Source organism: Gossypium hirsutum, chromosome A07, assembly GCF_007990345.1.
Source record: "Gossypium hirsutum isolate 1008001.06 chromosome A07, Gossypium_hirsutum_v2.1, whole genome shotgun sequence".
NCBI classification, from domain to species: Eukaryota; Viridiplantae; Streptophyta; class Magnoliopsida; order Malvales; family Malvaceae; genus Gossypium; species Gossypium hirsutum.
In genome coordinates, this window is record NC_053430.1 from 98,810,291 (window position 1) to 98,824,806 (window position 14,516).

At 32.2% G+C, this 14,516-nt stretch overlaps 2 protein-coding genes across 4 annotated transcripts; one reads left to right on the top strand and one right to left on the bottom strand.

Annotated features, from left to right (window-relative positions):
• Positions 1-1,447: 1,447 nt before the first annotated feature.
• Positions 1,448-3,820, top strand: LOC107934923 (uncharacterized). The gene is made up of 2 exons (XM_016867450.2): positions 1,448-2,011; positions 2,548-3,820. Exons 1-2 carry the CDS (start codon positions 1,613-1,615, stop codon positions 3,481-3,483), a joined length of 1,335 nt encoding a protein of 444 aa, XP_016722939.1. The 5' UTR covers positions 1,448-1,612; the 3' UTR covers positions 3,484-3,820.
• Positions 3,821-7,760: 3,940 nt separating this feature from the next.
• Positions 7,761-9,972, bottom strand: LOC107934859 (N-alpha-acetyltransferase MAK3). 3 transcript variants are annotated; one of them, XM_041116901.1, is made up of 5 exons: positions 9,702-9,972; positions 9,486-9,606; positions 9,249-9,304; positions 8,417-8,470; positions 8,173-8,246 (listed from the first exon to the last, which is right to left on the bottom strand). In XM_041116901.1, the coding sequence occupies exons 1-4, from the start codon at positions 9,879-9,881 to the stop codon at positions 8,435-8,437; spliced, it is 393 nt and encodes a 130-aa protein (XP_040972835.1). In that variant the 5' UTR covers positions 9,882-9,972; the 3' UTR covers positions 8,173-8,246; positions 8,417-8,434. The 3 variants fall into 3 exon arrangements, with proteins under 3 accessions (XP_016722861.1, XP_040972835.1, XP_040972834.1); XM_016867372.2 differs by lacking the exon at positions 8,417-8,470 and having other exon boundaries at positions 7,761-8,246; XM_041116900.1 differs by lacking the exon at positions 8,173-8,246 and having other exon boundaries at positions 8,417-8,559.
• Positions 9,973-14,516: the final 4,544 nt, after the last annotated feature.

A 14,516-nucleotide genomic window follows, 5' to 3' on the forward strand; every position in this document is an offset into this window, starting at 1 on the left:
GGTAATAGTCAGTTATTCAAGCCTACATACTTTAATACTTTGCAAGCATGTTAAAACCTTAAAAGTATTAAATATCTTAAATGGTCATGCAAAATATTTACTGATATCATATATAAGGTTAAAACTTGACAAGAGATTTTTTTTGAAGAGAAAAAAAAAATTCAATATAAGACAATGCAATTCAAGAATGCTATTCACTTTTTACTTGCATTTTACTCTAAAAAAATTAAAAAAAAAATAAGGGTAAGCATTCTAAGAAGGTGCGGTCTCTAAATTATTTAAATTATAATTTTTTTATAGAACATTGTAAAAATATTTTTAATTTTATTTAATCTTTGTAATTTTTTGGATTTGTAGTACATATATTTTTATTTTTTATTTATAATTTTTTAAAAAATTTTAAAAACTAATTTTTAAATAACGTTTTAATTTTTTTTAATTTTTTTAGAGACAATAACATCATGTGTCTGCATGTCAATTATACAAGTGTCTATGTATTAAAAAAATTACTAGTTCGTGTTAAAAACTTAACACCATTTAGTTTGAGTATCAACTTATGTAAGATAAACCAAATATAGATGCTAAATCTAATTTAAAAAAATTGAATATCATATTCAATATTAAAATTTAAGTATCAAATGATATAATAATATTTTAAATTCGTAAATGATATTTTTTGTTTTGTGAAAAAAATATTTAGTAAATTACATTAGTAGTCATTCAATTATTAGTAAATTTCTTTTTTATCACCCAATTATGAAAAGTTACAAAATGATCACTTTAACTAATCATTTTTGTCTTTTTTGGTCACCAATTATCTAACGGAGACAACTTTTAAAATTGGCATAATAGGAAATTTAACCTTAGTATTTACACATTTTGTTAGTTTAGTTTTGATTCTAAAAAAAAATTAACTCTCAACATTTACATATTGTGCAATTTGATTTTTTTTGTATTTTCTCTTTTCATTGTGACATTGCGGGTTGATTTTAAAAGAATGAAAAAAGATGAAAATTATTATCTTAGATTTTTTGTTATTTCCATTTTTTTTATATTTTTAATCAAATTTAACTGATGTATTTGTTTTTTTCCTAGCTTTTTAAGTGAAAGGGCTACAAAGAAAATAAAAATTACAAAAAAAACCAAATTACACAATATGTTAATGTTGAGGGTTAGATTTTCTAGAATCAAGAATAAATTGACACAATGTATAATATTGAGGGTTAATGTTGCTATTATGCCAATTCTAAAAACTATCACCATTAGCTCGCTGGTGATAAAAAGATAAAATTGAATAGTTAGGTAACAATTTTGTAACTTTTCATAATTGAGCGACAAAAAAATATTAATAATTAAATAATTATTTTATAATTTTCTATAATTAGACAACAAAAAAAATTTACTAGGGTGAGTACTAATATAATATTATGTTGTTGAATTTTATCTTGGGCTACATATGGCCTCGAGTAGGCTGCTATTGCTACCATCTATTTCATATTTTTATATGTTTAGCAACTTTAGCAATTATCGCCATCTCTACCTATTCATTTCCCTATTTAACTTTCCTCTGCACAAAACCCTAATTATTTGAAATACCCTTTAACTAACCGCCATGGAAGACAGCTTCAATGCCCGAGTCGGCAAAGTTTTCGGCTCTCTCTCTTCTTCTTCTTCTTCTTCTTCTTCTTCTTCTAATTCTAAATCGCTGCCTTTGAGCTCTCTTTGGAGCCTCACAGACGACGAAATCGAGAAACGAGAGTGGAACCGAGACAAGAATAGTCCCCAGCAGCAGGACGAGGACGAGGGCTTCGTCCACAACTTTTCACAGAAAAAGAAGGCCATTAATTTTGGCGCGGAGCTGGAGAACGATCTCGATGACCTGGACGACGAGGATGCAGAGGAAGAAGAAGCTAGCGCCTCCTCGAGTAAACCTGCTAAGCCAGAGGATTATAATGATGAAGAGTGGGAGATTAAGTCTTCCATTGGGAGGGACTGTACTCTTGATTACGAGGTAGGTTACTTTTTCCTTTTCATTCTTTTGTTCCCTCAATCAACTCAGATAGAATAAATAAGCAAGTCGGCTGTATTGGAATATGTTTTTGGTACTAAAAATTATCATTTTTCAAGATTTTGAAGTTCAACCTTTGAATGAATTTTACGCGACTAGAAAATAAAAAAGCGTGTTGAAGAATTGAATTGCAGTTATTTCTTTCATCCCCATAAAATAAGAAAAAATATTAAAAGGGAATATGCTTATTTTTTCAATCCAAGTATGATTTTGTTTCCTTAATATCAAAATATAATTGCAAGTAGGAAATATCTAAAAATATAGAAGTTGCAGGATTCACAAGCCAAATGTAACTGGCAACGTCGCATTACCTCTAATAACAAGTATTTGAGTGTGGTACCGATGGTAGATACATCGGTCTCACTTATTAGAGTTATGATCTTGTCCTGAGATATCATAGTTGCTCTAACGTTGTAGATTCAGGGTCTGACTTTGATATGATGTTCTGGTATTGATTTTCTTTCTGGGATTCGGTTCAGGAAGAGGAAGATGCATACGATAAAGTGGCAGTTGGAAGGGATAAGAACGGAGATCGCCTTTACATGAAAGATGTGAATGACTATGACATAGATGCAGATTCTTGCAACACAATTCCAACTACGTTCAAGGATTTCAGTAGAGATCCACGTGCCAATCACATCGCAGCGAAACTTAGGCTCATGGAAGATGAAGAAGCTACTAAGAGAAGGCTTGAAGAAGATGCTGAAGCTGCTAAAAAAATCGATTCATTGCATGTGTCTGATAGTGATGCAACTGTGGGTGTGGACGCTCACAGTAGCACATTTGAGGACGGTAACCCGAAATCCATTTTGAAGAGGAAGGATGCTGAGTCAAATTCAAAATCACAGAAACGTGTCCGTTTTGATTCTGAATGTTGTAAAAATGATTGCAGTGAAGGCCCTGAAAGAACCAAAGATGTTCAGGGGGAAGTTTGCTTGACAGAGGAAGAAGATGCTATGGTTTCCAATGAGGTATCTGATTATCCATCTGGAATTCCAGATTATATGCGGAACCCTTCAAAATATACTCGGTATACTTTTGATACTAGTGACGTTGATGATGAATCAAATCGGTTAGCCTATATGGACTTCCTTAGACTGGTTAGGAGGTCAGATGGTACAGAACCACAGGCTGATGATGGTCCAGGTGATCTTACAAAACCAGTAACTTTTATACCAAGGAAGAAAATTGGCGATGTGATCATGGGAGAAAGTGGCAGCGAGTCAAAACAAACGGGAGAAGGTGCTGACAAGAAGCCCATGCATAGGAGAGGCTTGCAGATTGGAATTGCAGCTGGGGATACTGATGATGGAGTTTGTGCAATGGATGAAGATGAACCACAAACAAGCATTGACAACAGAAACATCTCCCAGAGATCAGGCCGTCAATATCGAATGAAATCTTGCTCAGAGTAGCATGATTAGTTTTTTTTTATCATCTAATGCAGTTCTGACTTGTTACTATTCTAGTTTCTCAGCAGGCAAGCATGTACGTCATCAGCAAGATACTTTACTTTTGTGTAGACAGAGAAGAGAACTGGAGAAAGGAACGATTGAAAGAATAGATTTTGAGGGAGTAAACAGTTTGACTTATCTAATAAGAGTTCCATTCGGCCTATATATGTATAACTAGTTTGTGGCTCATGTGATTCATGGGTTCAAATCATATGATTTGAGTTTTGATTTAATCTAATTTATATGCAGTACTAATAATTTACTAAAATTTTTTAATAGAATAATTGTTTTTTTTTAAGTCAGCACCTCTAGGTATCAACTTCTAACGCTATTTTTTTTTCAACTACAAACCTTGCATGGCTTCAACGTTGACTCCTCCTAAAATTCAGATTCTGCTACGACTTACTTATATTTCGCAGAGATGGATAAGTTTTAACACTTAAATAGTTCCGGTAACAAAAAACCACACAGAAAAGCTTTTACAATTTCCATAGAAAAGAATGATAAAGGTGCAGACAATCAGCAAACACCCAAATGTCATAAAACAAGCTGATTTTGCATCTATTTTTCGTGGTTTGTTTCTAGATATTCAATTTTTTATATTAATATTTTATCTCCGCAAAAATATAAATAAAATCATATTTCAGAAAATTATGCTTCCAAGGTTAATAACAAAATTAATTCTAAATAAGTAACATTTTCATTTAGTATCTCTTCCAAAAAAATAAATCTTATTTAGAATAGTTGTTGTTCTAAATAACCTTATTTGAGAATAGTTACATCTAAAACAACTATGTTCAGAATAGAGTTTCAGTTTAAAATAATAGTTATATTTGGATCAACTATGTTAAAAACATGTTCCAATTTAGAGCAATTATCATCTAATGTTTTAAGAACATTTCTTGTTAAGAACAATTAAAATTCGAAATATAGAAGAAGTATCACCATAAAACAACTTTGGAACAAATCAGAATAATTCTTGTTCAACAACAATTCTCATCGTGAATTCCAAGACACCGCTTACCAATTAATTTTTCGTTGACTCCTTCCTCTAAATTCAGATTCTGCTACGACTTATTTTTCGCAGAGATAGATAAGTTTTAACACTTGATAGTTCCGGTAACAAATAACAACAAAGAAAAGCTTTTACAATTTCCATAGAAAGGAATGATAAAGGTGCAGACAATCTGCGAACACCCAAATGTCATAAAACAAGACGCGGCTGATTTTGCATCTATTTTTCCTGGTTTGTTTGATGTTGAATTTTGTCTACTACTATTTTATCCTTTCTCAAAAATAAATAAAATTATATTTCATACTTTTCAGGTTAATATTTAATAACAAAGTCAATTTTAAACAAATAACATCGTTATTTCATTTAGTATCTCTTCCGGAAGAACAAATTTATTCATTATCTTTTTTAAAAGAATAATTCTTGTTTAGAATAGATATTGTTTAAAACAACTATTGTTTAAGAATATTCAGAATAAGTCCTAGTTTAAAATAATAGTTACATTTGGAACAACTATATTTAGAACATGTTTTAGTTTAGAGCAACTGTCATCTAATGTGGTTGTCATTTAATAACATTTCCTGTTGAGAACAACTAAAATTCAGAACAACTTTTGTTTAGAATAATTGCATTTCAAGAATAGTTATGTTTAGAACAAACGGTGTTTAAAACAATCTCTATTTAGACCAATTGTGTTTTTAAAGATTCAAAACATGCTGTTCGAAGAAAAGTATCATCATAGAATAACTGTTGTTGGAAACAACCTCTATAACTCTTGTTGAGTCCAATTACAAGTACTTCCTAGGCTTTTTTGACTTAGTACTCTGTAATATGGTCCAACCTGATTCAATTTTTCTATTTCCCAAAATAAACTTTAATATTTATATATATAACAAATTTTCATCCCTATTTTATCTCTAACAAAATTTTGATCATTTTACCCTTAGTAAAATTTCAAGAAAATATGTTCACTATTTCATAACTTAACATGTTCATTATGATCGGATGATTTATTTTTATTTTCGGGCTTCAAAATAGTCCAAAAACATAAGTTTATTCTTCCGGTCATATTTTAAGTAATTCATATAGGATTGCAAATGGATATTTTCATTTCCATTTCCATTTTTGGAAACTTGCATTCATTTCAAATGATTCCATCTCTACATTTCGGAGAAAACTGTAATCATTCCTGTTTTCCATTTTTCTTTTCCTAATCATTCCATTCATTTCAATTGAAACAAGCAATTCATTTTTGGTTCCAACGAGCTAGCGAAGGGACCGATTGGGCATATGTAGTTGAGGCTCAAATGATTTACAATTAAGTTTTGGCTTTGCGCCTATTAATTATAAACTCATTTAGTCACGAAGTCATTCCACTATAGTATCATGACTGAGCTCTCCCCAACGACATACCATTACAAAAGCAACTACCTAGTGCTCGTCTAATGACCTTGTCATAAGTGTGTTACCCTCATAGAATATCATTGATCTCTTTGGGATAATATATATTCTCCCAATATGATCCTATTTTATCTCATGACATTACATCTTCATTCATGAAAAGTCAATCACTATCAAATAGTGATCAAGTCATCCATCACAAAGACAGACGATCCGTGGCCACGTTTACTTTTCATCAACAATGTAATGCCAATGAGAGGATATCAATTACCCATGTTTTGGGCTATGAATTCCATTGTCGTGAATGACGCTACATACTACAGAAGTCGTACACCCAACGCACCAACTTTCAGTTCATTATCTATTTGAACTCAAGCTTTTACTTACATGAAAGTGTACAAGTCACGGATACATAGTCCGCCATCCACTCAGGATTTAGGTATGACACACTATGAACGTAACAAGTGAATAAACTCGTAAATGGATTCAAGATCTATTCTACTTGGGTCTTATCTTATGTACTATCAGTCCAGTCAGCCACAACTATGTCTCTATCTTCTAGGAGTCATCCGCTCCAATGCCCAAGATAAGGCATCTCCCCAATTGGACTTGATAGAATACATATTAGTCTTTTAATCGGTTTGCTCATTTCCCATTAGACTAAGGACATGTTTAGGTTCGTCTACTAATATAAGTTGTCTTTCCATACTACGATCTGACTACATAATATCACTTAGTATTAGTTAAACATTTAGATAACCAATTAGCGGCATTTACTTCCATTTTGCTTTGCATGCAAAAACCACGTGAGGACAATTATACAAAATATATTAATGTAATCAATGAATTTGTTTTATTAACCAATCTATTCGAAAAAATTACAAGTTTACAAACGAATATACTACACTCAGGGCACCAATTCCAACAAACTGGCCAGTCAGCTAGTTAATTGGCCACGTCACCTGTCTTGTTAGGCCTGTAACGGAAAATGTTAATGGATGATTGATTTGTCACTTTTCGATAACGTTAGTGATTGATTTGTTATTTTTTTAAAATTGAGTGATTATTTTGTTATTGAGATCAAAGTTAAGTGACTGTTGATGTACTTTACCCTTAGTTCATTTGGTTAGAAAGTAAGATTTTAATGTTTGGTTAATGGGATAAGATTTTAATGTTTGGTTAATGGGATGTAAGACTACCTAAAAACACATTTTACTTAATTGTACTTGCTATAAAATTTGTTCTTCTTTAAACAAGTTTAATTCCTTTAATATTTTTTAGCCTCAATTTCCATAAAATTATAATAAATTATTATAATTCTTACTTTTTATTACAATTTATTTATCAATAAGTAAATATATTGTGTTAAAATAAATTTATAAATCATAATTATAATAATTCATGGAAAATGATTGCAACAACAACTATAATTATTGTTATAACCATAATTAATATATTAATAAATAAAAAATTAAATAAAATATAATGATTATAATTATAACATATGGTATCTATTGGTTTACTATTAAGAAAAAAAAATATTTTTTAATTAGTCTTAAACTTCATTTAAGAAAAAAACCTAAATTGATTAGAATAATAGAAACAAAAGACAAGTTACTTCAAAATTTAATATTACACTTGTAATATAATATTATCTAATAAATAAGCCATAATAAGATTACACTCTATATTACAGAATGACCGTAATGTAAGATTACAAGATGATTAAAATGTTAAAATTCAAATACACTAATCTCATTTCGGAATGTAACATTACAAGTCGTAATGTTATATTCGATGAACCAAACGCCTCCATAGAGTAATGTAACATAACTGATACGTGTTAGATAATCTTACATCGTAATAATCATCCTATTAGGATTGATAATATTACATTCAGTACATCAAATTGCTTTAAGTCTAAATGAATTGACTAAATCAAGAGTATACATATTATATCCTACCAGTGGACAACTTTATTCATCGTTTTTAGCATATTAAACGAAAATATATTACTGTATATAATCTTAGAAGATGTACTTAAATTTATAGGACCTAATAGCAATAACCTTAAACATTCATAAGCACCAGCATTGCACATTCTTCAAGTGTCTGGATCGAAATTCATAACTTGCATCCCCGTTTGTTATCATGGCTACAATACTTGGCGAGGAGGAGGAAATAATAGCTTTAAACGGAAAGCATCAACACCATTCAAGTAGTAGTGAAAAAGCCGCTTTGCCCTGATAAACCCAAGACGCCCATAAAGTGCCAGTGCTCCTTTATTCGTCACTTCCGCTTCCAGTGTGACCTTCAGTAACATCATAAATGTCATAATGGTCAATCTAATCACCACGAATTATAAATGCCTAAATCTTGCAATTACATTTAAAAAATATATATAATAATGCCAGGCATACCACCAACTTAAGAATGGTGAAGAATCTATCAAAAAATAAAAAAGAAAGATGAAGAACATACTCAAAAATTTGCAAATTCTTATGCTTTAAAAGAATTTGCCAACTGCAGAGATCCCTTGGGAAAAGAGTGACATCATTTAGAACCATTTTCTACCTTCCTTTTAGAATCAACTCAGTCAATACTCGGTGCAGGATATAAACATACTGTTGAGCCAAATATAGCTAAAAGGTGTTATTAGGTTGAGAAATAGTAAAGATTAAAGAAATCTCCAAAAGAGCACAAATCAGAGCCATAACATCTTAACCATTATCAAAGCTTTGGGAAGGAAACTATCTTGATAAAAGAGCATAAAATTCAAATGCAGCAAAAGATTAAAAGTTGTGGCAACGCTGATCTAATAACATGGTTTCTGATTCATGTTCAAGCTCCCTTTGGTCAAATAGAGGATCAAGGGAAATCACCAATGTTTGGACGGCTACTCAAAACCATCAGGTCAGAGTTCTGATGGCATATACTACGCATAAAAATAGACAATGTCCCAGTGTTTAAGAACACAGATAAGGTTAACTGATGGGTGAGTGGTGCTGTCTCCACAGAATTAACCGGTTTACAATGTGAACAAATACATGAGCATCAGCATATATGAAGAGTGATAACTGAAAACTATTTGAAGGATGAAATTCATATTCACACTAACTAAGTTCAAGTTAAACAAAACATTAGCATTGCATCTTATGTTTCTGAAACAGATTAACCAACATCACAAGTTATCAATTCATACTTCAATCGTACTTGCCATTTTCATATTCAGAAGTTGGTGAAGCAGAAATTAGCATCGATATTCATCATTACATATGATATTACCAAGACAAAAGTATGAGAGATACCGTACCTCTTCACATCCAGATTCCATCATCATTCTAATGGATCTGGTGACGAGCTCAGTGGCTGCAACATGAGAAAAAGCAACGAAATTCAGCATCTACATTTTACATGAATTTTGTGACTACATATCCATTGAGGCATGAACAGTTGACAGGAAACCCATATGATACACTTTTTTTTTTCAACTTCGAATCGAAAAAATCGAACCCATTCAATAAATTTAAGGGGAGGACAAAAAAAATACCAATGCCTCTTCCACGATAAGGCTTGATTACAACTAACATGGCAGTGTAACCCCTGAAAGTATTTCTATGTTCTCCCATCTTGCACACCACAGTTCCGACGCACTTACCCTTGTGAAAAGCCTGCTTTTATTTGAAAGCGTGAATAAAAAGGAATTTTGGATGAAACCCATAGTTCATTAGCTATAATAAAAAATAAAAAAGAGAGAAGAGATTACGAGGAAGGAGAGTTGGGGCCAAAGATAGACGAAATATCGGTAGGTGAAGATGGAGTAAGGCTCACTGAGTTCTTGATCGACCAGGTTCATGATGAGAGGCAGATGGTGCTCCCCTCCATAGCTAACATATTCTATCTCCGGTTCTTCAATTTCCGCCTTCTCTTCCGGCTTTGCTTCCATTGTTCTCTCTCTTCCTCTGGGTTTCTTACTGCTGCTGCAGAAGCATCAATCTTATTGTTTAAGGCTTCAAGCTGCTTAATTAATTTGGGCTTCAATAAATGATTGGGCCTTATAGAGAGGGGCTACTAGTAGTACAGCAAAACAAATGCATAGTTTTCATCCAGCTTAACTCAACGGGAGGCTTAAACTATTGATTTTGATTGAGTTAGGCACTTTTTTTTTTTTTTGTGAAATTAGGTACTGGAATTTTGTTTTCCTTATTGAAGTTGGCCTTTGGATTCATTAAAAAAAATGGTAAACTACAAATATAGTCACTTTTATTTGAAATGTTACGTTTTAGTCAATTACGTTATTGTTTTGTTACAAAGTGGTAACTCTACCATTAAATTCCTTTGCCCTCCTAACGGCAGTTCAAATGAGTTTTAAATGTCAACTTGAATGTCCAGTTGCTGGAATGAAAATAGATTTTTAATTAAATAAATTTAATTTGGACTACCACGTAGGATCGCCATTAGGGACAAAACATAACATTTCAAACATAAGTGACTAAAATGTAATCTGAGGCAAACAAAAGTGACTATTTTTGTAGTTTACCCCTAAAAAAATCATCCCAATCAATGGGGTAGTGCCATGTCACCATCATTAAAATATAATTAAAAAGTTATCTATTAATATTTATATTAATACTAAATAAAAATAATTATATTAATATTAAATAAAAAATAAAAAACCCCTCCCCCACTATCCCTTCCCTCCCTCTCTCTTTATATTGACCTCACTTACCAATTTTCCACAAGTTGAACACGAGCTACAATAGAATCGGTCTCACATTCATCACCATATTGTTATGGGGGAAAATGAAAATAGGAAAACGCGTATAATAAGAATGAAACGGTACATTTTAGGTATGTCATATTAACGAAAATGATGCATATATGACTTATTAAAATGGTATGTTTTGAGAGTAACGGCTACAACTATTTGGACAACTAACTATTGTATGGCTCTCTGATTTTCCTCTTTTAACATTACTATTGAGAGAGGATTGTTATCAAGTTGGTTTTCACATGAATTTTTTCTTCTCTTTTCTTTCTTCTCAATTCTCTTTACTCTGCTATCTGTTCTTTGGTTTTCTGGTTCGAGTAATATCAGAGGTATCAAAGCTGTCGATCCTATATGACTGCAAAAAGATGTGGGACTTCTGCAACAGGAGGTGGTTAAACTCTAAAGTGAACTTTCGCAATGGGATGCTAAATTAGAGACTCGGTTGAATGAGTTCAAGGACAATTTCAAGGTAAGTTGAGATCTGAGCTTCATAATTTGTTTGAAAAATATTTGGGGAACCCATCCCCTACTGCTAGCAACGCAGTTGCTCAGGCTAATGGCAAGGGGATCTTGGGAGGTGCTCCACCCAGGTTTCCTCCAAAAAAACTCTAGAGGTCCCTTGTCCTTCATTGGAAATAGGGAATGTGAGTGTCCAAACTCGATCAAATTCGCTGGTAAATTTGCAGGTAAAACTTCTCTATGTGTGAATCTCCATGCATGAGTTTTTTCTGAAATCAATCCATCGTACGCTAGTTCACAATGATAATAATTGCTAAGGTAATACGCACATGTTTTGCTAGCAAAGAGTTAATGATCCATCTTGTAAGAAATTAGAGCAAATAGGTAATGATAATACTCTAGAACGACATATTTTATGTGCTAATTGCATGATTATTTTGAGTATGATCCTACTAATTTGGATTATTTTATGGTCTTTTTTCTTTTAGGGACTAAATTGAAGGAAATAAGAAATTTAAAAGCAAAAAGTGTGAATTTGAATATATAGTGGGCCAACATGCAAAGAAAGAGAGAAGTGGAACCAAAAATGCAAACATGGAAGACCCAAGGACAAAAATGCAAAAGAAGAGATTTTATAGCACAAGACTCTATTTTAATTTCAATTATATTAGGATAATTATTGAGGATTTTTATTTAGATTTAATTTTAGGATTTATTTTCATTTATCTTTATTTATCTTTAATTATCTTTAATTATTTGTATTTATCTTTTAGTATTTAATTAGGAATAGACTAGGTTTTCTAGTACTATAAATAGGAGATGGAATGGCAAAAATTTGACATCTCTTTTTTCCTGTAAACACTCCCTCTCCCAAAAACTCTATCTTTTGTTCTCTCCATATTTTCTTCAATAAAAAAGGCATTTCTATTATATTTATTTCTTTTCCAAAAATCATGAGCCACTAAACCAATCTAGCCGAAGGTTGCCAAAATCCCCCAAAAAGGGCTCATGAGGCTTAGAATTCGTGCTTAGCCTTCTCTACAAGGTATTCATCGCTTCTCTGTATTACGGGACTGACATTTCCATCCATGTCCCTTATTAGGTGATCTTTTCAACTTGTGCAAGGAATGGCCGCTTTGTATGTTTTGGGAAGGTTGCACAGTCGGTTTGTTGGCTTTCTGCATCAGTAGTTGCGAATCCAAGAGACAAAACAGCATGGTATTCGCTGTTGAGAAGTGATGATCTGGCAAAAGATAGTCCCATAAAAGCGATTTTTGGCTAGAGTCAAGTTCCGCCTAATTAAGTCTAAATCCTTAGAGCCGGTGGCCGTAGGCGTCCTTTTCCACTATAACTGGCTTATACTATTCGAGAAGGGTTACTTAAAGCTAAGGATTGAACCCAAGGTGGATCGAGGCAACCGGAGGCTAGAATCTCTCCACATAAGAAACTCTCTCTTCCCAATTCTGTTTATTTTTATATTATTCCTTTTAATTTTTGTAATTTATTTAATTTCGAAACTTCAACTCATCTTTAAAATTCTGTTTTTATTTTATTTTTCCAGATCGAAATTCTTAATTCTGTTTTTTTATTTTTCAGGAACGCAAGATTTCTTGGCTAAGAAATTGTCCAGGATTTCAAGAAACGAGCATTCATACAATCCGGACCCTGAGGATTCAACCCTACTTCCCATTTACTGTTATTTTTACTATTTTGCAGGGAACAAGATATTTTTGGTGCTCTCCACGATGCATCAGGTAAGCGAAATCATTCCACATTGTAGCCTATAGTACGAGCTATAAAAATGGAGGATTGTAGCAACGCCGAGGGTGTACGAATTTTCAAATTGAACCAACGCAAGGGAGGATAAAAATACGCTAAGAAGATGAACGAACTATACTTGTGCAAGTGATGTCAAATAGGAGATCAAACCCATAAAGTTTTAATTTATAGTTTCATAAACGGTATGATATATTAAAAACTCATTAAGTTCATTTGAGCTTACTAAGTTTTTGTTATGTTTTTCCAGGTAAAATGGTTTATATGAGGAGTTGAAGAGGGGTCAAGCCAGAACTTGATCAAGCTTAGGCGAACTTATGTTCTTAACTATAACATGCATATAATGGGGCGACTTAGAGGTTAAGTCTTATGGTCAAAATTTTCTTTTTGTAATTAAGTATAAACTATAGCACTATATTTACAGCAAAAAATGATTTAAAATATTAAATTGTCATTGTTAATTTTCTATAAGTCTACTTGTTAAGACTTTTGATCTAGAAGTTGATAATTGTATTTTCGATTAGTAGTTCAGCTAACTAAGGATGACAATATGCGAACTAAGTTAAGTATAATTTATAAAATCATATTTGGCGGTTTTAGTTACATTAGTTTTATAGCTTAGTTGTAGATTGCTCATAGTTGTCTTAGTGATGATGTGACATTTTATATCTAGACTCGTCGATCAGGTCGGGTATAGGCTAACTATTTCGCACTTGTTTTGAACTGTTGTTTTTGTTTTTTTTTTCATATTTGCATATTGTGTTTGTGTGTTTTTGTGTTTTTTTGTGTAGGCCACCCATTCGAGAATTACACTATGCATTCGAGCTTAAACGCAAAGGTGGACAACCCTAGCTTACCTTGATAAGCGATTACGATATTTAAGGAAGTCCAGTAACCCAAGCATGTTTAGTTATTTTTGTTATAATTGAATGTTTGTTTTATCTTTTTATTTCAATTGTTGCATGGTGCTTGAACATTGTTTGATTGACGATTAGTTAAATATGGTATGGTACTATGTAACAAATTCTTTGACTTTTACAAAATTTGAATGATACTTGATAAATTCTATTCTTTGTAAGCTATATTAGTTAGTTCAATTAGTTACATTATATAGTAGAATAGAGGTAGTCAAAATTCATGAAAATTTTTAAACTTTTGACCAAATGATGAATAAGTATGTGGATAAATGTGTAAATTCATGCATTGGAATTTAATATGATTCATGGAAACAAGTATAAGCATGTTTTGGTTTTGTATATGTTGAGAACTAAAGGGTGACATAAGGCATTATTTGTGTAGCCTAGTACCTAAATAACTAACCTATAGGCTACATACATCCCTAGTACCCTAATTTTGAGCCTTGTGATCCTTACTTGAAGAATCGATGTTTTTGAAACCTTGAGCCTAAAGTGAGTTAAAGACTTAACCTTCCTCGGTCATTGATCTTACATTGCACTATAGAGTTGACGTCAAGCCACGAATATTGAGGGTTAGGTAGGAATAATTTGAAGGTTTCAAAAAAAATGAAATTGAATGAATAGTGAAGAGATGGTTTGATATAGCATGTATATGCTC